The sequence below is a fragment of the Spea bombifrons genome, chromosome 3 (assembly GCF_027358695.1).
Source record: "Spea bombifrons isolate aSpeBom1 chromosome 3, aSpeBom1.2.pri, whole genome shotgun sequence".
Lineage (NCBI taxonomy): Eukaryota > Metazoa > Chordata > Amphibia > Anura > Pelobatidae > Spea > Spea bombifrons.
Genome location: NC_071089.1, coordinates 28,351,149 through 28,378,787, shown reverse-complemented (window position 1 = coordinate 28,378,787; position 27,639 = coordinate 28,351,149). Strand labels below are relative to the sequence as shown.

General features: G+C 37.7%; 1 protein-coding gene across 1 annotated transcript in view; it reads left to right on the top strand.

Moving 5' to 3' along the window:
* CRIM1 (cysteine rich transmembrane BMP regulator 1) overlaps positions 1 to 27,639 on the top strand; it is a 296,241-nt gene that overhangs the window by 188,366 nt on the left and 80,236 nt on the right. The window contains exons 6-7 of the mRNA XM_053459281.1: positions 12,167 to 12,349; positions 17,363 to 17,560. Of these exons, the coding sequence (XP_053315256.1) occupies positions 12,167 to 12,349; positions 17,363 to 17,560 (381 nt within the window). The remainder of the gene's footprint in view (positions 1 to 12,166; positions 12,350 to 17,362; positions 17,561 to 27,639) is intronic.

Here is a 27,639-nt window from a genome sequence, read left to right as displayed (position 1 = left end):
TCCTCGGCCAAACATATGTGCTGCTCCCTGATCCGTGTCCCCCCTCCGTGGTATACTCACCGCCATCCAGCTGCAGTGCTGCGGGGATCTAACAAAATCCCTTGTGTGCGTGCTTATAAAGCCCTGCCGCTGATTTCAGAGGGAGCGCTTTCCTGTCATTGATTGGCTGCTTCAAGCAAGCAATCAGTGACATGAAAAAGAAAACCAAGGAGGGGATATTGCACTTCAGCTCTGGAGCTGCAGCTTCTCTTAAAGGTAATGTATTTGGTTTTGTTTAGACAGGTTGAAGAATGCATGTATGTACAAAGTACCTAAAAGTGCTTCATTAGTGAGGCTGGATGAGACTGGAGTGTCCAAGTTAGAGGGTGACACAAAATTACACCAGATCCATGTATGCGTATTCTGTCCATTTAGGGACCAAGACAGACTATTGATGATTTGTTGCTGTTTGCACTGCTTGTCAAGCAAAAAAAAACTAAACCTAAAGGTTCAATCTCTTCAATAAAGTCCACATTTTAATTTAAACTGTTGCAAATAATGGACGTTTTGGTGCTTCTGTGGGGAAAGAGAGTCTCCCAAAGAACCGTACCACCAGGATGCAAGAGAACACACTTTATTGGGAACTGGACATAGTTTATCTAGCCCCTACCAGGGGAGGGGAATTTGACAAAAATAGGAAACAGGAAAGGATTAACAAAATTAACACATAACACAAAGGGATTACAAATACAGCATCACACATTCAACAAAGGCGAATACAGAGGAATTAGGGAAATAACACTTAAGCGTAGACTAGATGGTGAGTCAATCTGAAATGGAAACAAGAAGGGGAAAATACAATATTACAATTTAACCCCTTTGAGTCAGTGTAAAATTGCTCATTTCTGTTACAATCACATCTAATAAATGTTGCATGTTTTATCTTTTTTTTTTCTGTCCTCTACCACTAGAACAATAAAACGCAGACAATCAGGAATCAAGGAAGATCCTGTTTATTCATAAATCCAATAACGCAAGTCCTTCACTTGCTGATGTCATTCAGTGTAAAGGAGGCTGGGGGGGGCTTAAGGGAACGTAATTGCAAGGAATGCAAAAAATGATAAATGCATTAATCATTAAAAATAATGAGAAATGCTTTCTCATTCAAGGTATAATTAAACTGCTGTAATGAACAAGCGTGTCTGTATTTGACTGAATTAAGCCACGGTTTGACGGTTTTGTTTCTCAGTTATTTAACCTGTTTGGTATGCAAGTGACAAGCACGCCTCATCTTGAAAATCACAGTTTAATTAGAAATTGCATAACTTGTTTAATCTGAAGTTCTCAAGTATTTAGGGGCATATTTTTAACGCGTTCAGGGCCGTGATTAACGTCTGAAAATAATCCAATTTACGAAACTTTGGAGGTTTCCGTAATAGACTTAGTTTTAGTTTTACTTTTTTACAGCAATCTCAGGGTTTTCAAGTAAAAAGGCACATTCTTAGGGTCACATAGCTGGCTTATTATTATTAAGTTTTATTTATAGAAATTCTTTCATATTCTACACAGATTCAATAATATCTTCAATAAATAGTGCTTTCCTCTCCACTATGTGTCACAAGTGAAATCACTGCTTGAATACAGGTGACTCCAGAATATCTTCGCCACTTTTACAAGTTAAGGATTTTATTTCTTGCAAACCTCGGACTACTACTTAATGGGTTAATAGCCAGTAGACCTACTTTTAAAGATCTTCTGTCCGTTCTCAAACAGCTCCATGAGTTACATCTCTTAAGATCGTTTCTGTAGGTGGTGATTCTGCAGTCAGAGATATTACGATATGGGGAATTGTATTGTAGATCAACGCTTGGGCCATAGCTTCCCCCCAATGAGCTATAAAGTTGCCAATAAACATTATTGTCCTGTTATGAAAGTTATTTTTCATTAATGACATAACAGGCTGCCAATATGTTCTTCCGTTCTTTAAAATAGTACAATAGAGTAACATGGAACACAATAAAGGAACAAACAAACAAATTGATTAATGAGTTAATATGAATCCGTCTGGCAAGCACCGGGAAATTAGAGATACAAAGGGGAATGTAAGATGTCTGTAAGATGTTAGTGATGGTTACTACACCACTGGTAATTTCAGCAATATGGGCTATGGCAGATGCAGTGTACGTGAATCATACATTAGGAACAGAACAAAATGCTTTGTAGACATCTACTTAAAAGGACAGTTTGACATAATTGACAAAGAAGAATACATATTACAGTACTTTATGGGTAACCAGAAGTAGAAGTTGAAAGTGAACCCTGGAGAAGCCCTCCACTGTGGTTCCATGATTCCTGCCACGGATTGGTTGCTTGAAGTAGCCAGTCAGTGTTATGAAAGCATTCTCTTTGAAATTATGTGCACGGGGGTCTGAATAGACCCCCCAACCACAGCATTTGCCAGCACGAGAGCTGACTTCTGGTATATCATGTGCAAAGAGATGTCTTTGGCTGAACACATCTCCTGTCTGGAAAATATCTGGAGGTTGGGATATGTAAGGGACAAAGGAACTTCCACAAACCACATTAAAATGTGGATCTTTTAATGCCATGTATATTTAATTATTAGGTTAGTTTATTTGGCAAATTGAGACAATATAGACGATAACAAGTGAAAGATGTTATGTGTTAGCATAATCGTTTCTCTCCCTCTACGTCCCAGAGATCCTTAATTACGCTGTTGATCTGCACAATGCAATATTCAAGATTATTGGAAAACCTAAGCAACTTTTATAGGCTTGCAACTATTTTCTCAGGACTTCTATTACTCTATGATGGTATGTCAAGTAGCTTAGTTTAGCTAAGTAAACAGCACTCTGAAATTACAAGAACAATATGAGTGTTTTTCCTTCTATCAGTTTGAGTAATTGTCTGAAAAATAAAAAATAAATAGTCGAAATAACCCAAAAAAGTACCCAACTGTCTTATTTGTGTATTACAAAAGAAGCTTCTGTAGGTGTCCAAAAGTTTCACTTGTACTCCATGTACTCTATTTGGAGTACATGGCAGCAAAATTCAAGAGCCCGAACATCCAAATCAGCATTTAAAAAAAAAAAAAATTATTGTACTATATCACATAGGAGAAAAACATCCAAGTGCCAACGCAATCAACAACAAAATTCCTTATCTACGTTGTTTGTCGAAAGATGGGAACAAAATGAAAAATCTAATTGAAAATGTGTAAATTGCAGCTTTAAGACAGAATGTGTTGTAAAACAGTAATACACTGATAAATATAACTGTTCTCCAGTATAGGCCTTAAGGTATGTTTCAACAGCATCCAGTACACCTTTAGTCAGCAGTGTCTGAATATAATGTTAAAACTAAAAACAAGATGTAAACCCACAGAAGATAAAACAGCATCATTGCTGAGAGCGAGGTGAGAAGATAAGCTTATTCATGAATGTTGTGCTTTGTTACTTACTAGCCGAAATGTGGTAAATTAAAACATAAGCATAATTTTTTTTTTAAATGTATTTGTTTATGTTTAACACATTAACAGGATTGGGTCTTCTATAGAAGTCTTACCATACCCCAGTAGGTAGGAGGTGAGATAAGCACAGGTTGGAGTTGTGCCTCTCATAGGGTATGCTAGCCACTGAGCACGTAACGGGTGGTAAAGCTTACTACAGTTGGGCTCTGTTTTTTACTCTCTTTTTACCTTTTTTTTTTTTCTAGAATTTATTTTATTGTTGTTAAATAAGTTTTTTTTAAAATAAATTATGTTTTAATAAGGAGGCATCCGCGTGTTTTAGCTTTTTTCAGCTTCCATCACCCTTACTGTTTTGCAGGTGAGTGTATGCGAGTTAAGGTTTTTTGCAAGTGCAAATGCGTGTTGTGGAAAAAAAAAAACTAACTTTGTGAGGTTTACCTAATGTTTCGAAACTGTGGCTGTTGTGACTTGATATCTGGATAGTCAATAGGAGTTATTCCAGCAGCTGCAGTGGTTCCTTTTTTCAGTTTCTACCAAAAAAAATCAATTTATAACAAATGCTTTTATGTCGTGTTTGCTATTCCTGTAACAAAAGACGATTCCTATGTTAAGTGGACGGCGCAAAAATCCAATCTGTTTCCCTTTGGAGCAAACAATTAAAACATTTAACATTGACACAGATTTCCAATTTCATTTAGTTTGTCTTGTGAATCATGACAGCTATTAACTAACATCCAGGTTCTTTACAATAACAATGCGGTTATTGAGCTGGATAGAAAGGAGGTAGTTTTGTGCAGCAGAGGGGTAATTGGCATATTGCTTTAGACAATATCTAAAACGGAAGGGCAGCTCTGCGTGTGCACAGTGAATAGAACTCTTTATTTCACCTGACGGGTGGCTTGGGTATAAATCCCAAGTAATGTTTGCTTGCTCTATGACGTGAGTTCCATCTGAATCATTTCCTCGATACGAGAACAGTTCGACCCAGTACATCCTTTTTTTCTTATGTTTCAATCTTTGAGACGTTTAAAAAGAGCTGAATGCACAATACCTGTAATGATGAGAACAACAGCATATAAGAACAAGATAAGAATATGTGATGTAAGCTATCATTTGCAGGATCTGGTTTTTTGAATGGCGTATGATTCACTTGTGCTTCAGAAAAGCAAATAACAAGTGAAGTCTTTGCCGATATCTCTGGTTATCCACTTAAAGTGGACTTGTCATAAAAAAAGATAAATGTGGCATTAAATAATATGTGTTGTGTTAAGACTTTTTGTATCGACAACCATATGGCACTTATCAAGCTATTTGGACTAGTGTTACAGGGCCAGACTGTAGAAGAAAAACCTGGCATTTTAAGGCCTGCTGCCAGTCAATGGCTGCATACAAATCTTAAAGGTAAGTGACCCACACCATCTGGCACCTGTCCAGTTTCCTGGATGGCCAGTCCAGCCCTGTAGTCATATAAATATACAATCTGACAGCAGAAATGTCTGGTGTCTTTATGTTTTTTATGGGTAGGTGGCAGCGATTCTGATGATCGGGGCGGCCTACTAAGCCTGGTTGTTAGGAGTGTCCTGGATTTTGCGACAAATCTCTGAGGAGTGCCCAATGTATTGGTAAATCTGCAGATTATAAAAAATAAGATCACATAGCATCCAATTTTTTTTTCCAAGATAAAAGCTTAAATAGGCAGATCATCGCTAATGGCCCCGTTAAATGTACATTTGCGAGTGCAGCCGACAAACATGGCGTAAAACGTTACTGGAATTTCTGGCTCCAAAAAGAGATTACATAAATCATGATCTTGGCAGAACCTGTGAACACAGCAATGCCAGAATAATTGCATGACATATCCTTGGCATTACGGGGAAAAGAGGCACATTATTGCTACATTATAAGTCAGTATGATATTTAAACAGCTATTAGACAACTACAGGGTTTTGGGACCAATCTTGAGACTTATAAAGATTTACTGTACTTTCTTTGCTTCTCTGTTAAGGTTGCGCGATGAATTTGTCTTTGTTCCTGTATTTTATTGAGTTACTTCATAAACCGTCTTCTTGTTCTAAGTACTGTGAGGGAAGTTTAAGGTGGAGAGGTAAAAGGAGCAATTGTCCTTGACCCCAAAGTTTGTAGGAGAGAAGTAAAGTGTGTGCTCATGCCTCTGACAATGAAAGCGAGTTTTGATTATTTTAATTGTCCATAATTTTACAATATCAAGTTATTAATAATAACCTTGGCTGCCAGAGCGGTGTGGAAAGTTCTGAAAAACTGAGCTCTTTGAATAGTTGGGAACATACTGAATTTGCCCTGGATCCTCCGAGTATGGCATTTGGTCTTAAGGGACATTCTTTTTATTGTCCTGTTGTTAAATTCTGCCTACTCACCTTTTCATTCTACACATTTCCTGTCGCAACTTTCCCAACAACCTGTTGCATGCCGCATCCCCAATATGGATATTTAGCGTCCTTCAACACAGCATCTCTGAGAAGGTCCAACATATGATAAATTGCTATGTTAGTGGGAACTAGCTGGCATCTTAATCTAACTGAAATGATTATTTAATCAAATGTGCATTGGGCTCTCTATTCTGTACTAAGACTGCTCTTACTAAAATGACCAACAATTTGCTTGATGCTAATTCCAAAAGGCCATTACTCTTTGGTAATCTTTCTGGGTCTTTTTGTCACATTTAACACGTTGGGTCACCCTCATCTCTTCCAAACTCTTCAATTCTTGGTTTCCCGAGACACTGATCTGTTCTAGTTTTTATTCCACCTCTCTGATCACACTTTTCAGTGTTCTCATGCCCTCTGCCCTCTCAGTTGGTATACCCCAAGACCCAGTTCTAGGGCCACTTCTGTTCTCACTTTACTCTGCCTCCATTGGCAAACATATGCTGATGACACTCTGATCACTACTTTTTCTTTCCTTTGACCTCTCTCCTTACCCCAATGATCATGTCACTGATTGCCTCGCCTCTATTTCTAACTGGATGTCTGCTTTTTGAAGACTCTATCTCTCGAAAACCAAACATCTTATGTTCTCTCCTTCCAAAGCTCAAATTCCTTTCACAGTCTCCATCAATGGTGCAATAATCATCCCTACTCCACATACTCGCTGCCTGTGTTACTACTGACTCCATAACCTCTTATGTAATACACCTCCACCTCCCTTTAAGTTGTGAGCTTGTTTGAGCAGAACCCTCCTCACCTTTTGTTTCTGTAAGTCCAGGTTATGTCCTATTTACCCATTGTACTTCGCTGAAGAATATGATGGCGCTATATAAATCCATAAATAACAATCATATTATTTTTTCTACTAATATTTGTTTTTTGGGTGTATTGATCCTTATTGTGCCCCGTTCTCTCCTTTTAGCACTGAAAGAATGAAGCCTGAAAATAATTTTCAAATTCAATAGACATGACATTTTTAACTATATGAATATGTTTAAAGCTGTCTGCAATCCATGTACTTTCCAGAAAATGTGATGTTATATCTTACAATAGTGGTACAAGTTGTCACATCACTTAGATATATTCAAAATGAGCTTTACAAAAATAATTTGCCCCTGCTTTAGAATCTTTTGAATGCTATTTTTTAAGCTTTGTAGGGTGCATAAAGCATGCTAAACTGCAATCTGTAGTTTTTAGTTAATATCACGTCCTAGCTGTCATGTAGCAAATTGCAGTCATTTTAATGTACATTCAAAATGTAATTTCACTCCATTTTCACAGGCTGCGGCTGTGCTTGGATTCGTCTCATGATTAATGGTGAAACAGGATCCTATACCAATGATTATGAAACGTTTTCACAGGAGAAGCGGGTGCCTCTGTGGTTGTATGTGCCTCTAGGCTGCCAATTTAAAGCTAACCATGAGCTCTGAGTGACAGGACAGCCTCCTTGAGATAACGCTACTAACGTTTTGGTGGTTCTCTTAAACACTGCTGGCTGAAGGGTTTCGAGAGATGTGTAGTACCATTGACATGTCTTACCTTTCAGCTACGGCATAAAGTGTTTAGGAAACCAGCCACAGAAGGGAATATTTAGGTATGATAAATAATCCTAGAAGCGGTAGAGCAAAGTACTCTTGCTTCACTGCACCTGTCTTTCAGCCAACTCGTTTAGACACCTGGCTTCTCCATTTGGACGTCAACATTTAGCGCATTATTTAGCATGAAACAATTAAATGCGGCCTTACCTTCAAGTAGAGTCACATAAGCTTTTGTGACAGCAGACAACTCTGAAAAGCTTATGTGACCATACATGTTTTCCTACAAAATTTCAGTCTTCCCTTGGGCGAGTACTACTGTATCGATTTTTCCTATTACGTCAAGTAGAGAAATCAAGCATATATTGTCCATCTTAGGAGAGACCCCTCTATCCTCTTCCCTTCTTTGATGTTCTTCTATTCTAGGAGCTCAACAAAGTCCCATCAGTTGTGTTTTTTTTATTTTACCTTTTGTTTTTTTGTTTCATGTAACATGGTTATGAACAAATGCCCTCAATACAGACAATAGGGACACTCCAAAAGAAAAGGAGAGTCAATTATTTTGGTATTACTCAGTCCACTGGTTTAGTATGTTACTGCCATAGTGCAAAATAGAGGCAGTCAATGTAACACTGACTACAGCTGGGAAAGCAGACCTCGGCACAATAATGGTTTTTGTACAGTATCTGTGAAATGTGTATGGTATTATTCCAGAGAAAAATAAGGGGGAAAAGAAAAAAACAGAACTTCCTTTGTATTTCGTATACGCATAACCACACCGCACACGTATATACCTGAGAACTAAGGTATGTGTGCTGATCCAGAGACTTTTTATAAATAGTAAAAAAAAAAAAAAAATATTAAATATCTAAATGGTTCAAATGATACTTTCAAAAATACTTGTCAGGTAGATGATATTCCCTGACAAGCACGTATGTATGTGTGATCAGATTGATCCTATTTGTGTTGCCCTCTTACCCACTTACAGCTGCTGCCTAGAATTGGAGGCGCACAGCCAGCCATGATGGCCGATTAGTTGTATTAATAAAATCTCAGACCTTTAAAGCCATTTGTTAATTTCGGCAAGTACACTTTGCAAGCTATTTGGATAGGTCAGGTGCTACTGATTCCAGCTAAGATCCTCTACATAATGATCCTTTCAAGCCAGAGGTATAGAGAATTCTATGGCGATGTAGTCTCCTACTGAGTCGAAGCCGGTTAAAAGCAATGACTTCTCAATCTGTAAAACCCTCTAGCGTTTAATGTCAAGTTTGCTGTTAGTGAACTTCTAGGATAACAGTGCTGTGGAAGATTTTGGATTAACCCATTGTGTAACAGGAATTTGTAAAACATCACTAAGCCGCAAAGACACGTAGATCTAGCCCTTGAACTGTTAAATTGGAAAACCTACTAAAAGCCCAGCAGCCGTGTATTTAGACTTTTAGATAATGCACCTAAGTGCATGTAATTTTTAATGGTGTCACAGACACAATGAAAAATTGAACTGGGATCGCTCCATTGTATTAACTATTTTGCAATAATTTGTTTTTTTTTGTAAAGCAACAGTTGGATCATAAAGCAGATCTATGACCAAAAAGGTGCACCATCGCACCATAAAATATCCATCAGGATATTGTTAATCCATCACAGTGATGGTATTGTATCTAGAAATGAACCCATATAATGAAACTTAACTTTTACTTAATGAATTAAAAAGTTATGAAACAAGAGAATACTCAAGTTCCAGAAAGAACCGATATTAAACATTTGGCAAAGCTGGAGTGCGCGATTGTCTCATAATGGCATTGGATAACCTTGATATAACATTGTCACAAAGGGAGAACCTGGTTGTCCCCTTTTTCTAGCAAATTTACTTACAGTTGATCTGTCACTCTGTACAAAAGCAGGAAGTCATGCAAGGAATCAAGATTTTTTAAGCTATTTTTGCAAGTTTGTATATGTAAAATTCCATGCATCCCTGTTTATTGTCTACTGTTGAACTCCAACCCTCTTCCAGACCAGTTGGCCTATCCATTCTATCCATTTGCTAAGTATTTGGTAGCTGTACCAATTTGGTTAGCAATTTCCTTTTTTCAACAGACTCACAATTTTAAAAAAAATCTGTAAAATAAATCTAGACACCCATGAATATCCCATGAGACGGAATACCAGCAGGGTGCGATGAGAGTTCTTGTTATAAAAGTGTTGAGAGGGAGGCAGCTGTAACCCAGTTAGAAAAGAAAAAGCTGACAGACTCACTGGATACCGTTGAGAATTGACAAGGTGGTTGTTTTTTTCCCCATGTTTTCATCTGCAATTTATGCTTAATTGCCGGATTTGTATGCTGTTGTCTGGCACTATGCGTAACAGTGATGGATTTGGCAAGTCTCTGATCTTTTCCTCCCCGCTGACCATGTTACAGTGCGGTGACAGTCCCGAAAAGGGAGTGATCTCTGTAGGAGCCTCATGAATATACACAACAATCCAGAATTATATGCGGGAAGCCTGGCATTCTTAGATTCTAGCTGATGTATTGTGTTCCATAATACCAACTGCTGACTCTTTGGGGAACTATTGAAGACAAATGGAGAATGATAGGGCATTAGAGTATGATTTTCTATTTCAAGATCTACTGCACAGATTTATTTTAACCAAAACAGACATGAAAAGCCAAAGAAAGAATGAGACAAAATATGAATGAGTATATGAATGAATATTATTTTAGTAACCTGAGGAGCATTGCAAACAGTTTAAAGATTATTAGGTATGGATGATGTTACTGCATGCAAGAAATAGAGGAGACTTGAGTGTCTTTTAAGAATGTGTCCAGCTTTCTTTTTCCCATCCACTAGACAGGACAGAGGTAAGGAGGACTTGTGCAACTTGTACTGAAACAGTATATCGGTTAAGTTGAAGATATATATGTCAGGGAAGGCAGATTAGGTTCACATCCAGGACACGGGTCAGAGTTTGCAAATTCAATTGTAGAGAGAATATCCAAAATAGAAGCAAATGATCCGTCCAGCTGTAATGAAATAGCTGTTGAATACCTACATATTACATTATAGTAATCCGATGTCTTAGGGAAAAGTCCCCTGATTGAGTAAATCCTGGGAGATCTTGATCTTTTGCTTTTTTTATGGTATAAAATTAACTTGAAGTAATAAATATTCCTAGAAACGTCAGCACCAATTAATATATTTTATTGGATATTGCTTTTAAGTAATATATTAGTTTTACTGAATTTGAGAAAAATGACAGATTCATTTTCCGATATCGCTGAAAAGCGTTTCGGAGCACTAATTTATTGTATGCACCCTTTGCACAGTACCCGTTCCTACAGTATTCCAGTAATAACAAAAGCCATAACATCTTCATTCAAGATTGATAAATGTTACTCTGTAAGTCTTGATAAATCAGAAACACTTTTTGTCACCTCAGCACTACTTTAACTGAGTTGCCGTTAGAAGATTAATTCTGCTGGTTTATGTGTCAGTCAAGTATAATGCTTGTCACTTGTGAGCTGCTTGCTTGAGGACAGAAGTGTAAATAGGACAATAACTCATATGACACATATGCCTTATACTGGGGGATTTGAGACAAGAAGAGAAGTACCTGAATTATTGAATTATCTATTTTGCTATTTCTTTGTACTTTATCTGAGCCTTCTATTTCTATGATTGCATCTTAATTTTGAAGAGAAGTATATACAATAAATATTCGGGTGTTTTACTGCTATTTTCAAATGTTCTTTGGTTTACAAACAAGCATAAAACATAAAATAAGATTCCCAGGCTACTTCATTCCCCTCCCAATCAATATTTGAGCCCCATTATGCTTGCTGTCGGCAAGAAAACTCCCTGGCTCACATATCCAAGGCAGTGCTCATTCACATGGTATGGGGCTACAGGATTGGTGGCTGTGGGCTATGATGTTCTATGACTAGTTGCTCTGCTTTGTAAAGCTCCATACTGCTGGAGACATCCATCACTTGGGGAGATTCTTGATGAATGAGAGAGTGGTTCCAATTGATCTCCGCATGCAGCTCATCCAGCACTTTCTTACAAACCTCATGTTTGGCCACAGACAGACCTGGTCTCTTGAGGAATTAGATTTAAAGCTCGAAAATTTGCATTTATTTACAAAAAAAATGATTTGTTGGTGAGTTGAGATGATTAATCTCCCAATTATGACTGCAGCCTACAGGGGAACTAATCCTTTTTTAGATGTTCTGAATAATCAACCATTCCAAGCTAAACTTTAAAGGAGACCTGTCACTTGCACAGCTTTTATTATAATTAATACTTTTATGAAAACCTGAATATAGGATGTACCTTTTGGTGGCATTTATATAATACATCGTTAAATTGATGAAATGTTATTTAATTTCATACATTTAACCCCTTAAGGACAATGGGCGTTCCCTAAACCCATTGAAAACAATGCTATTTGAGCCCGTACATGTATGGGCTTTGTCATTAAGGGGTTAATGATCTAAAATGCAACTCCTTTTGCTGGAGGAACCCCCAGAGTTGGCCCTACATGATGTATATTGAAGTATCTAAATTTTCCCTCAACTCAGTAGGAACTAATTGTTCTGGAAAAAAACAAAGATCTTCTTACATGACTAAACTGGTCAATAAGACTACAGTTATTCACTAGCACTGAACATTTTTTTCTTTTTTATGTTCTTATTTTAGAAACAAAACCAGCATGCATATTTAACAATGTGGAGTATTATGACGGGGACATGTTCCGCATGGACGCATGCCGATTTTGTCGATGTCAAGGAGGTGTGTCCATCTGCTTCTTAGCACAGTGCGGAGAGTTGCACTGTGACCGCTACTATGTTCCAGAAGGAGAGTGCTGTCCTGTTTGCGAAGGTAATTTTATGTACAATATTAGAAAATTCTGTTTCCCTTTTCTGCACGGTTACTTTTTGGAGCAGAGAATATAACAGATTCTTTTAAGATTGAAAACTTATCTTTGTGACACACTAGTAGCATTGCACGGCAGTTATGGGGGCAGAAGGAAAAGGGAGTTATTAAGAGGAAATCTGTTGCTTTTTATTTTACAGTTCGATACATTTAATAAGTCTATGTAATGGTGTTTAATGCTATATATATATATATATATATATATATATATATATATACATATATATATATATATATATATATATACATATATATATATATATATATATATATATATATATATATATACCGCATTTGCCCAAATATAGGCCGCACCTTTTCCCCCCACTTTAAGACTTTAAAGTGGGGGTGCGGCCTATATTCGGGGTCTCGCGCAGGAATGCGCAATTCATATCGCCCGACGCCCGGAACATGCAGTTCTGGGCGCCGGGCAGGCAGCAGGGTTAGGATACAGATCCCCCGCAGCGCTGCAGGGGACCTGCACCCTTCTCTCCGATACACTGAGACAGCCTCCCCTGCCAGCACTTTCCACGGGGGAGGGGGGGAGTGCTGGTACGGGAGGTTGTCTTCCCACGGGGAAGTCCAGATGACCCAACTCAATCACAGTACAATGAGGTAAACCAGGTTCATTGCCCAAGCCAAGGGTCAAAATCCAAATAACATCCAAATAATACAGCAATTCTCATGATACAAACAAGGCCATGAACAAAATACTCACATAGCACAGAGCTAGGAGAATACCCAGGTATTATAAGCCCTTGGCTGCCATACCCAGCCACAGGTGATGTAGAAGTAGACAGGTATAATATGTCCATGGGAGACCTGTAACCCAAAAGCCAGGTGGTGACCTATTATTAGGTGGACTAACTACCACAGGCAGGGTGGCTGGCTCAAACCCCCTGACAGGGTTTTTGTGACTGATTCAATTTAATGAAAAATCATTATAAATCACTCACATGTTTATGTCTCTCCTCTATATACTAACTCATGCGTTTTCAACTGTGTCCGTAGAAAAAACATCTATTTTGCCAATTTTTAATGGTAAGAGCTGCTTACAGTTCAGAAGGTTGGGAAAGGTGCCAGATCGTCATCAAAACCAGCCAAAAAAGGGTTATTTTTTTTTTTTAGCAGTGTAAAACTGTATGGAAATACCGAACAGACGGGTCCAGTAATTGACATGCGGATTCCAGGGCACAAGGGACTCTGAATTGTCTTCATGACTCGTTCACCTTGAATATGTGTTTGTAGTGTGCATATCTGTCTGATTGCATACATGCTCACTTCCATCCCATAGCTGGAGATGCCACACATCTGTCTCAAACATCTGCTTCCAGCATCTGACATAACCGGTGCCGTTTGCTGAGCCATTCATGCATTCAAACAGAAAAGTAATAGCCTTGTGTGGGGTCATTACACAGGGGGATGAAGCCTGTTCTTCCCACACACTGCCAAATAATAGCATTTCTTTAACGGCTGATCTAAAGCTTGCAATATATTTTATTCCCAAGTAAAACAAACCCAGATAAAATCTATTTAGCAGGCCAATAAAACCGTGCATTGCATGTCTGGGAGAGTAAAGGTGCAGAGAACCCGAGGTAAAACACAATTTTAGCTGTAACACAACTTTAAAGCATTCACAAAAAATAAATAGTATTACATGTTATCACTGTGTACTTTGTAAAATAATGACACCAATTCTGTTGCAATTCATAGAAACAGCTCAAACAGTGCGGAAATAACAGTAATAATCGGTGGTGTTAAAGGGGTTATTCTACAAAACATTAATTGAGCTCTTTAGCATGTTAAACAAATAAATCTGGCAACAACCTATCAGTGTCTTCTTTTGTGTCACATGATAATTTAGCATTCCCGGAGAAATTTTGTCTAGTTCCCAGAAAACTTACGAAGATAACATTTGGCATCATAATTCTTTTCTTGGAAGGGGTTTTATTGCATTTAACATTTTGTATGTGTACAAATCAGCATCTGTATTCGTCATCTTTACACCTGTACAGAAAGAATAGTGGATACCTGGAATAGTCTTCCAGTGGACGTAGGACAGTAAAGGAATTCAAGAAAGCTTGGGTTTTTGCATAAAGCTATACGAAAGAATTGATAATTACAATAGTGAGCAAAATATGTGCAGACTAGATGGGCCAATTGTCTCTTTCTGCTGTCATTACCTATACAGTATATCTTACTGTTTCCAGTGCTGCATTTAGATATAAAATGTTAAGTTCACAAGAGTTGGTGGAACAGCAGTTGTGTTTTTTGTGTTGCCAATATTGATGAGTTTCTAGTTGTTTGTCGTAGACAAATTCTTCTTGAAGCCTCACCTCCGTAGAAGTCACTGAATGACTATGTCTAGTCCAGAGCTCCAGGGACCTGAGCATGCCTCTGCTTTTCCATTGCCCCGGGTGGCTGTTGGTGATGTGGAGCCTGTTACACATGCTGGGTTACCAACATCAATAATAATTACTATAGGGTATATCACTATAGTGGGAGTTTGCAGAAGAATTGAACGTTCCAGCTGACTGCTATCACAGTAAATTATAACCCAGACGAGCTTCTCCTGCAAGAAGGGCTGAGCTGGACACACTTAATACATATCCATATCAGAGAGTTAAGACGTTCCGCTATCCTCCACACTCCCCCGTGAGAGAAATACTGTATAATAGCTTCCAATTAACGGAAAATAAATATTCCATTTAAATAAAACCTTGTGTTTTAGAATGTTAAAAATATGGATACACATGTGTAATTCTACCACCTCCTATTGTATCTTTCGACATCTGTCTGAAAAGACTTCTCTCCCGTCATTGAGGACCATTTTAATGTTCAATGTTTCAATTTCCAAAAGGAAAATTTGCAAATGGCAGAAAATGGATCATCTAATGAGCCGGTATTTCCAAATCCATTAGCATGGACATGAGACGTGCTTGAAAGAATATTTGACAAAATGGTATAGGCTAAAAGAGAAAAAGAAGTGTGTTATTTTTTCCTCTGAATCTTTCATTAAGTGATATCTTTAAATAAACTTTTTTTTGGTTTCAATAACCTATCAGTTCCACATGAGAATTAAGCATTCCTAGAAAAAAATAAAAGATAAAAGTGCTAAAATTTGAAATTATTAAAGAATCATTTCTGGGAAGAGTTTTGGTGTGTTAGGAATGATCTTCCCAATGCTTTATTAAGTTATACGTGTCAGATGCACCACAGTAGGTGGAACAGCAGCTTTTAAAAGATCCGCAAACTAACCAGTGTACAATCTGTGAATTGGTGTCAAGTGAAACCGCTGATTAACATAACACTAGTACCGTATTTTCCGGCGTATAAGACGACTGGGCGTATAAGACGACCCCCAACTTTTCCAGTTAAAAGATAGAGTTTGGGCTATACTCACCGTATAAGACTACCCCTCTACCCAGTATACAACAACCAGCCAATCACGGCAAGCGATGTACCTTACCGGTGATTGGCTGGTTGTTGTATACAAAGCTTGCTTGGATTGGGTGGGTCACCTCTCCCTAACATATGCCTGTCCACACACACATGTATAGACATACACTGCCCTCACACACCCCTTCCTTTACACACATATACACGTACACACCAGCTTACAAACACACATATACATATACACTGCCCTTACACACACCTGTCCATACACAGACATATACATACATACACTGCCCTTACACACACACATACACATATATATATATCTACACATACTAACATACGCCTGTCCATACATACGGTACACATTTATACACTGCCCTCACCACACACCCCTGCCTTTGCACACACACACACACACACACATATATATATATATATATATATATATATATATACACACACCAGCTTACAAACACACAAATACCTACACTGCTCTTACACACACCTGTCCATACACATACACTGACCTTACACCCCTTTCTCTCCATCTCTTACCTTTCTCATTTTCTATCTTTCATCCAGTTGTGGGAGCGTGAGGTCTGTCATTTCAGAACTCTGCTTTACTGCTCCCTCATCACTACGCGCCAGCAAATAGCCGGTGCATAGTGATTAGGGAGCACGGAAGCCGAGGTCTGAAGTGCCAGACCTCGAGCTCCCTAATGTTGGGCTAGTTAGAGGGAGGTCGTGATCTCCCCAACCAGCCCTGCTCATCGGGCGCCTGCTGATCAGGGCTAGTTGGGGCGATCACGATCTTGCTCCTACCTCGGCGCGGCCCTGAAGACCGGCCCAGGGGAGGCGGCTTCTCTGCTCGCACCTCCCCTAGAGATTTGTGGCTTCGTGGGGAATCGTGATTCTCCGGCTCGGTAAGTTTCACTACCCGGCGTATAAGAGGATCCCCGACTTTTGAGAAGATTTTCACGGGTTAAAAAGTCGTCTTATATGCCGGAAAATACGGTATATATGTTGCATATACATTTTAAGCTACAGTACATTCTACATACAAGCTATTGCACTTGCTTTCCCAGTAATATAAATTTTGTCTTTGTTTCTCTGCTTTAAAAAGTAAGATGCTACTATAAGTCTTATTTATTAACAGGAAGAAGACGTAAAATTTGGATGGGCAGCATAATTGAATTTTCACAGAATTCTTCAAGATAATTTACTGGAGAATGCCAATACTGTGCTAGTATTTGGGGTGTTTAGCGGTTAATCAATATATAGAGGACTATTCTGCCACTGCTAATTGGGACTGATTTTAGAACTTGCTGATTAACTAATGATTCTGTTGTGCAGATTTGTTTTACACAGTTTTTCCGAGCAAAGACCATTTTATTGTGATCCTGGTTTTTATAGGTGATATATATATATAATTATTATATTATATACAATTAGCAATGTAGATACATTGTTACTGCTATTTAAAATAGGTCATGTTTTTCTGTGTTGGGAAATAATACAAATCAATAAGAAAAGCTACTGTTCTGTTCTGTCTCACAGATCCGGTATACCCTGTGCGTGATCCAGCCGGTTGTTATGCTAATGGCCAGATAAGAAGCCATGGTGACCGCTGGAGAGAAGATGACTGCACCTTCTGCCAGTGCATTAACGGGGAGCCACACTGTGTCGCCACTGCATGTGGGCAAAGTTGCTTGAAGCCGGTTAAGGTTCCAGGAGAATGCTGCCCTGTGTGCGAAGGTATGATTATGATTTCAGTCGGTGTTGTTTCTCCCCAAACTTCATATCACTCTTCTTGGACTAATAGTAGGTAAACTCTATAACCTTTAAATCCATTTTGGAACGTCTCTTAGAGTGCACATTCCTATAACAGCAGTTTATGTTTAGGATTAGTGAATTGTAAACACATAAAGTACTTTTTTTAAGGCAAACTGGCGCCTGAAAAGAATGTTCTTTGTCAGCATATGATATTGTAGAACACCCATAAAATGGGAGAAGCTGGACATGAAGTTGTGGTATGAGTCAGTCACCATAGTAAGTGTCCCTACTAAGGTTCCATTGATGTGTATGCAGATTCTTTGGCTTTGCCCTTGTGTCCTATTCTTGCCGCCTTCTGCGAGGTGTCCCACTTCTTTGAGTACCCAACGAAACCCTGCGAAAATCGTCTGTGCACAATGTCATAACTTTGCTTATGTGCATAAATTGTGCATACAACAAAGCAAGGAATCAACGCACACCCAGCTGATATATACTACAAATTCTATTGTATGTGTTGTTACCACAATGTGGAACTGCAGCTGGCGCACATATGTCCCACATCACCCATACTGAAAGTCTTTGAGTACATAAAACACAGAGAAAGTGTAAATGTGTTATTTTAAATACCTACAACCATTTGGACATTTTAAGGCATATTAACACATTTTCCTGACTGTATTGCTAGATGAAAACCCCCCTCTCAGTTCTAAATTGCACGCTAACAAATTTCAATGAAACTGTTTGAAACTATAAAAAAAACACAAAATAATCTCTTCATATAATCCACACTGAATACAGTTCTTCATTCTGCTTAGCACAGCATGATCGTTTTGTAAAGTTGTGTCTTAATGCTAACACATTTCCAAAAACTCCCACTAAATGTGAGTGACTGTATACTTGGCATGTTTTACCAAAGGTAGACTCTACTTTGCCGCAATCAAGCAAGAAGTGACATTTTAATTGCTGATAAAGGCATGCAGAAGATTAGCCTCATAATACGGTAATTAGGACTCTAAACGTATAAGAGAGGGTCAGAGGCCAGAAGACAAGCAACCCCCTTTGTAGGACCAGTGTTCGCGCACACGTACGCCGCGAGTGGAAAGTATTCAGTGCGTGCCGCTATTATTGCCATGCCTTTCAAAACAAGAGATTGACAGCTGTGAGAGGAGAAAGCCTCCTGTTTAACCGTAAGCGATGAATACTTTAACGCAGTGTGAAATCACCGACTGACCCTTGACCTGTGCTACTTCTCTTAGACACCATGGGCGAAATCCAAAAGCTCAGCTGCACTACTCAAAGATCGTTATTACGGTTGATTGAAAGATATAATTTGAAACATTAGTCATTCCACTTGAAAAATTAACCAGACGTCTGAAAAGATTATACCTATTGTTCAACTCACCTGGACAATCCATGTTAGCCTAATCTGTACTATTGAAACCTTTAAGCATCTGATTATAAATGCATTTTACAAAGAATTTTTAACAAGATCATATCACTGTGTTCTTAGACATAAGTAACATGGGGATACAGTATAGATACCAGAGTCTCTGCAGGAGATATATTTGAAATACGTTTTATTCATTGTTTCTGAAATATAAGGTTCTTACTAAGAAACATAGGGAAATAAGAGGATGTTTGAAATCGCATTGTCTTTGAGGACGTGATATGCGTTAAGGTACAGTCCTTATCAAAAGAAGATGAAGAGGTACTTTATTTTGTAAAAGATTAATCAGTTCTTTTTTTGTTAACCAATAATATTCTAGGGAAAAGTAGAATTTTATACGTCTGCATTTTGTATAATGATACAGATTGCAAGCTTTAAACATTCTGTCTTCTATATGTAATAAGCAGTTAGAACATGGCATCAAAATACGTACAAACATAACCCAACATTACATCATACTAAAGCTAAGTGAGGTATTGCAATGTGTTTGTTTAGCGGTGCCCTAGGCCTAATCAAGGGTGTGTGCCCCATTTTTACCACACCCTTACCAGCCTATTGTCCAGACACCTTTTGTAATTATTGTTAACACATACATATTTGAGGTTATCAGGCTTGGCTCCCGCCTGCTTCATTTACGCCCTCGCAAGCTCACAGCTCTGAAAAGGATACATTATGTTTTTTTCTATGTTGAGTGTTTCATCTTGCCGCCCTAAAAATAAACGAGACATGCACTCTTTCACTCCTCATGAAGATTTATTATAATCATTTCACAATGATTTATACAGTGTACTCAAAGCCCATACAAGATCTGAAGATCTTTAATCTGACCGCACCAATTCCCTGCACTAAAGGCACAACAATGTCACATGATGTAGCCTTCAAGGAGTCATCAGCATCACTATAGGAAGCATGAGCAAAGGGTCCGCATGTAGACAACCCTCTAACTCCAAGAGTGAGATATCAATGAGGATTTTTCTCCTCCTTTATTGTACAAGTGGGCAGAAAACTTCTATGACTGGGGACTAAGTGAAGGACAAGCTGGAAAACATTAGCAGGTATAGGTCAAGGCTGATAAACTTAATAGTCTAAATGCGGGATGGACAGAGCGTGTACCGTGTTTAAAAATCCTGTCTAGAGAGATATCATCCATATCTCATTGATGAGATATAGAAGAAGCCTAAATATTTATTTGGTTCTCTTGTGGTAAGGAAAATGGGATACCAGTGGTCACAGTAATTTTTTCAGGATTTCCCTTGTCAGGATCATCTGTTCTTCATCCATCAACAGAAGTCCTCAGAATTGTAGCTCTCCGTTGTTGTGGGAATACATATGCCATAATCCTGGGCTACCATGTATACATGTAAATTCAAGATCATAGGTGATAAAGATTAGTTGAATATATGTAAGGCAGGATTTAGATGGCTTGAAGGAAATCTCTCATCATCTCAGGAAGTGGTTTGAGGAACAAGAATCAAACGACAGGAGATAGAACTTGCATCCCAAGAGCTTATATATTAAGGAGCAATAACACCTGAAATATTGACACTTGGATATTTTGATGGACCCTTTCTGAGGAAGTTATGTAGGTTTTTATGTGCACACACCCCATTACACCTAATCATTTTTATATTAAAATAGCTGTATTGAGAGTGTATTTTCTGGCTCAAATGAATAGGCCCTTGGTGAAATAGAGCAGCTAGAATGGGATAGAAATAACCTAATTGTATCTCCAGATGCTTTCGTATTATAACCCCATGGTCATGATTAGACATTATTCAGAAACCAAGCTTCACGAGGATGAAAGGCTTTTGTGGCAGAAATAATACATTTTGTATCATTAGCCATGGATTTCATCTCTCTAATAGAATTCAGGAGATACAATTTAAATTCAATTTTTATTTACACATCTTTTCTCATCCTAGTATGTTTAGTCTACCCTCATTTTTAACCCTTTGCATGCCAGCAGGGTGAGTGGTTCATTGGGACTTTGTAATTAATTTTTTACAAGGTATTTGCATTTGCAAATACTTGTTTTAGCAGCGGAAATGTCATTGTAATTGTGTAAATGAAATTATATGCACATGGCAATACACACACACATTTGAACCTTCTTACTTGGGTTCTAGGATTGGAGTCCTTGATTAAGCAAATTAAATATTTTTTTAATTGCAGTGCTGACTTTCACGTGGATTGCATTGGCTTTTTTTTATAATAGTATTCCTTTTAGTACTGGGTCTCCTGGAGTAACAGCCGATGAACACCACTCTCCTCCCATGAGCTCTTTTGGCCACCCTTCAGGGGACATAAGTAACATCACATACCTTACTGTATAACATAGCAGCCAGGAAAAATAAGCTCACATAGTACTGAGTGATCTGGTTCTGCTGTTAGGGAGAAACAGTTTTTATTTAGCCTACTTGATGTGATTTTATTAATTTATTATGGTGAAATCTAAATGTTAACCAATTGCTAAAGTTTTGGATAGTGTTTCCATTAACAGTTATAACGTATCAGGGATAGCCTTAATATGTTGTGGCCCCCTTTTACGAGCAAGCGAGTAACCCAAATATATTCAATTTATAATCAAATGTGCTGATTACAAATCCAGCCACTTTGTGGATCTTCTATGTTAGAAATTGGCCTTTTTGGTTCACATCTCCATCACAAAATAAATACAGTCAACAGAATCGATACACAATTTGTTCCCACCATGTAGATCAAGCCAAACAGTTTTGTGATAAACTAACCTACATGATTCCGCTTTGGCTAACAACTATCACTTGGGCATTCCTCTTCTGCAAGGTGTGGGTTGGTTGATGCTTTAGTAAATAACTGGAGGAAGATACAATTTCTGTAACACTCAACCTGCCTAAAAACCGGAATTACTTCTATAGTTAAAAGTTTTAGTTACAATATGTGTTAACTAGATTGCTGTGTTGAGCTGTACATTTGTAGAAGGAAAGAAAACTTTTTCTTGCCTGATGTGACCACTGCTTATTCTTGGTCTCGGGTGAATTTACAACAACTGTACTTTCTTTGTCAGGTGCTAATCCACCTTCCTAGTAGGAACGATAGTTCAAGCTAGGTGAGGTTTGTAAGGTTTCCACTGTTTTTATTTGTCTTTCACTACACATTATAAATAGCCGAGCATTGAATATAATGGGTCATGCTCATTTTGGCTCTACGTCTGTGTTAAATCAACTTAACAACGTTATAAACATCAAAAGAAATGTTCCTTGTAGCCTTTTCTACTACCTGTGAGAGACGTGAATAGAACTAAAATAAACCTGTTCTTTTATAACAGCAGAAAACAAGATTGGGAAAATGTAAGCCACGTTCAGTGATAAAAAACAAAAGTGTCTTAAATGCAAATCTTTTAGCTCTCTGTGGCAGAAACCTAAATAAGACCAATTGTACTATATAGTCGAAGGATTCAGGGAAAATAAACATTCAAATTTCCAATGACTGTCCTGAAAAATACGTTGTTTTATGTATTTACAGTGCAAACTAGTTTTAACATTTTGTTTGCTAACACAAGTTTAAGAGGATAATTGGTAATTAGAAAACCCTTTTGCAATTATGTTAGCTACGAATTTCCTTTTGTGACCCCAAACCCCTTTTGTACATGCATATCAAAGCACATTGCTGTACAGAGTTGGTTACTAGTTTCAATTTAAGGATAGGTAACCTCATTCTGGAATGGGAATTCGGGGAAGGTAACATTGCTATGCAGTGTGGATTAGGAAGTAGATGCCTTTGTCCTTAAAGGGAAAGTACCATAGAAAAAAAACAGCACAATGTTTTTTAAAAATATATATTTTTAATCTCATTAATCTCAGGTAATAAAAAGATTAATGGGGGTTCTCCTTTAAGACGTATAACACTGCCATGAATTGGGGATTGGGAAGCAAGTACTTTTGACCTCCAAGACAGTTACAAGTACAAATCTTTGCTATATGAGAAAGATTGTTCTTTAAAGAATCCTGAATTATACTTCCTTTCCCACAATGCCATGCCGGCCCTAATCTCACTATTTATTGAACCTCTTGAAGAGCAGATGATTTATCCACAGTGTTTTTCCCTGTATGGTAGGGCCTTTCCTTGCTGATTTTCTATTTCGGTTAATATCTATAATATATCCCCATTGAATGGGACCTGCAATACACTTTTAGTAAAAGGGATGGCATATCTGATGAAGTTTAATGGTTTCTGTAGAGCAGCACAGCATTAATCAAACATGCTTAGGATGACAATACATTATGCTAAAATAGCAATGTTTTCAAACTACTTAGACTTTCCCAAATCTTATTGAAAGATATGAGAGATATCAAGTGCTGGAAGAGTCATTTAACGGTGATTGAAGATTGTACAAGTTGCTAAGAGCTATTTATATCTTTGACTCAGACTCTATGACGGCTGTAAGATACATCATACTGTCTGCCGAAGTGCGTTTTTTCTCAGTATACCAGCGCAGGGTAAGATATTGAGTCCGTCCAACTCTGTTTCCTCAGATCACCTCAAGATGACTACTTTGTGTCAATACCAAACCTCTAATTACCCAGAATCTTAATGATAAGCAGTGACCGTACATTGTGACTCAAATGGATAGCACCACCTCATGATCAATGATATTTTCTGCAGTGGGACACTGGGGGGCTTGATCATCCCTGCTGCCCTAGACCATGGCCAGAATACTTCCCTGGGTTGGAGAGGTCCCAGTACCTTCCCATGTATGGTTATAGTTCTGTACTATATGACAATATCGCATATTTAAAGTTCCAATTAGATAACTGGGTTGAAGAGGTCCCTGTACCTTCCCATTTACGGTTATAGTTCTATACTATATGACAATATCACATATTTAAAGTTCCAATTAGATAACTGGGTTGAAGAGGTCCCTGTACCTTCCCATTTACGGTTATAGTTCTATACTATATGACAATATCACATATTTAAAGTTCCAATTAGATAACTGGGTTGAAGAGGTCCCTGTACCTTCCCATTTACGGTTATAGTTCTATACTATATGACAATATCACATATTTAAAGTTCCAATTAGATAACTGGGTTGGAGAGGTCCCAGTACCTTCCCATTTATGGTTATAGTTCTGTGCTATATGACAATATCACATATTTAAAGTTCCAATTAGATAACTGGGTTGGAGAGGTCCCAGTACCTTCCCATGTATGGCTATAGTTCTATACTTTATGACAATATCACATATTTAAAGTTCCAATTAGATAACTGGGTTGAGGAGGTCCCAGTACCTTCCCATGTATGGCTATAGTTCTATACTTTATGACAATATCACATATTTAAAGTTCCAATAAGATAACTTTTATAATTGCCTAACAATTTATAATGTTACACTAGGAGACAAGCATGAGTAAATTAAAAGAGGTAATGTGCAGCAGGGTTTATTTTACCATTAACCAGAGTGTAACATTAGCTTTTCTTTGTACTAATTGTATTCATTTTAGTATGCGTAGGAGATTTGCCCACAATTGACTGGCAGGCAAAATGATGAAAAAATAATGAGTACACAACTTTGGTCACATAGATAGAATAGCTAAGCATATGAGGAAATTAGAGAAGTGGAATCTATAGGCTTTCCCTCTTTATACTACAGTGGTGATTTATTGGAAATATGGAAAAATATGACAAGTTCTTTCCAAGGTTACAACTAATCTGTGAGTCAGGATGGCATATGTTTAATGATATTGAAACATACTTTCCCTGATGCGGAGTTCCTGTAGTTTACAAAGTATTCAATCTGCAAAGGTCTTCGTAGTATATGATCACTGTGTCCGGTGTCCTATTTATTTTTTAATGAATAAAGGCATACACAGGCAAGACTGATATTAAAGCTCAGTATTACCTGAAGTGGGTAATTCTCACGTCTGATGTAATTTCAAGCAAGTCACTTAGGGACTATATTTGCATGGAAACCAAGAGGTGTGAGACTAGGTCAGTTAAGTGGGGTGGTAAAGGCGTGGGATGTAGGTGGGACCAGGTAAGTAGTCGGCCAAGATGCTGCCAAATCCACCCATGCAGTTACAAGGTGGATACCATGTAAATTTAAAGGGACCTCTCAACGATCATATGCATTAAAGTACATATGATATCCGGAGTGTCTCTTTAAAGGGACTATTTTTTCTGGGGAAATTTAGGCGGCAGGTAATGTGTCTGAAATGTTAACATTTTTTCTAGGCCCAGTTTTAAATAATTAAAATATTATTTATAACATGTAAGGCTCCTATTTGTCTTTGATCTAGATATGTTTGTATGCTGTGTTCTTAAGCATAATTAGTATAGATTCAGTATTTTATTATCCAACATGAATCAATCAGTCAGTTACATTGCACATTATTAGAGATTTGGGTGCACTCTGATAGCTTGAAGGGCAGGCATATGGTATATCTATATTAAGGTAGTAAATTACATTTTGGAGTCCCAAGGAGCTGAGCATTGCAATGATCTTCCAATGAATTTTCCACCCTACCTGCACTCAGCCAGTTAACGTGTTTTTACAAAATCTTTGTAGTAGTTTGTTTGAAAACTTAACTAAGCTTTACTTGAAAATTAGATAACGAATGAATGAGAGAATGAATGAATACATTTAGCAAAATATGTATGTCTGTGTGCATAAAATCAGTAGAATTGTGGTAGAGGCACAAACAAATTAAATATTTATAACCTTGGAAAATAAATCAATCCTGTAGTGAATGAAACTGAAGCTGACATTTATTAGATAACCATTTTGGGAGAGGAAATGTGAAAACTGGGAAATAATAATGAAAATTCCAGATTATCAACACCTATGGCTTTTATATCCTTATAATAATTATTATGATGGATTTGCTGTTTTACAAGAAGATGCTACATAAGTTCTTTAGCTGAATATGAAACAGGATAACATTTTTGTAGTTTGGCTTAATAGCTTAATAGCTTCAGCATCGTAATAAAGTGCTTAATTAGTGCTTTATACATAAACTAATAATTATACTTAAACATGCACTTGCTCCAAGGGTTAACCGCATTAATGGTGTACAATTGTGCTGATTAAAGTTATGTTTAAAAGGAAAATGGCTGGAGGTGCTAAAAGGCAGAAAAATACATAGCTTTTACAAAGGTCAATCAATAGGAGGCCCCAATCATTTTAGTTTTTCACATTTTTAAAAACATATAATATGTGACAATCTCCTTAAGATTCTCAGGAGTGCCCACATATTTATTGCTCAGAGATTCAATGTACATATGTTATATAAAGATATGTTAGCATGACCTTGCTATTGATCCTTCAAGTCTGTATTTTTGTGTTGACATGTGAATATTATAATACATTCAAAGAATCAGTATTATAGTATTATGATTTTAAAATGTCAAATTTTGAAATTTTAAGAGTGAGTGTTACTACTATCCCAATTAGATAATGATTCAGTCTAATGATTAAATAAGCCTTTGGTCGCCACCAAAAAAGGGAGACATCAGGGGAGCAAAAAGAGACAAAAGGATTTGGGTTCCAAACAGGGACTGTCCACTCTTAAGAGGGATTCTTGAGAGTTATGCAACACATGTTGATCATAACCTAGCTTTGTGGTGCATTCATATTCTGATGGAATTTATGAAATTATTCAAGGTTCCATCCAATCCACTGTGATCAGTTGAACTTTATTAACAAGTCATACTACTAAATAATGTCAGGTAGAACATTTATTATGATGATCCCTAGCTCATTTCAGGGCATACAGATACATCCCCATTGATGGCATTGAAGAGGTGAGAAAATTCCACTAAGGTTTAGCTATTGTCAGTGTATTGGCTTTCATCATGTAAACCAGTACTGTCCAAGTTATTGATGGGACAGGCCAAATCAATATGTCATCCAGCAGCACAGGCTATAAAGCCAAACACTTGAATAGATGATGTAACCTCATACATCTTTGACAGTCAGAAGACCTTAAATAATTACAACCTTGAAGGCTAGAGTGGACAACCCTTGCTGACTCCCCCGCCAGACACAGTAGACGCTAAAACAACCTTTTTATTAGGATATATTGTCCGCATTGCATGTTTCCATAATGAACTGGAAAAAAGTATGTGAAGAATGAGAATGGAAAACATGCTGTCACTCCTGGAATGATATTAATGTTTTTCTATGGGACTTAAATAAATGTGTTGAGTAGCCTAGACAGGAGGGTTACATTTGTTTAGACAGCAGCGAGAACTCTCTTAACACAATCTTATTAGTGTGCATCACAGCTGGGAGTAGCCATAACAGTTTGGTCAGTAATCAATGTCACAATCTGCAAAAGCTGTTTTTTGGGGGGCAAAACATTAAATGGATCTTCCTCACCTACAATTAACAAGTAGCAAGTTCAGCTTTTGTTTTTCATCTGGAAACCGGTATGGTTCCATTAGGTAAAACCTTTGTATACAGTATATCTGTCACATTCATAGTGTCTTCTTCAGATGTTTTAGGCTGGCAATCTATCTTTAGGTCCCAAATATCTGTCACTCTAAGACCCGGCCCTATTGCCCGAATATATACATACCTGGCGAGTTTGACACAGAGCCTCTGTGTGAAGTGTTGCTCCCATGGGACCCTGGGAT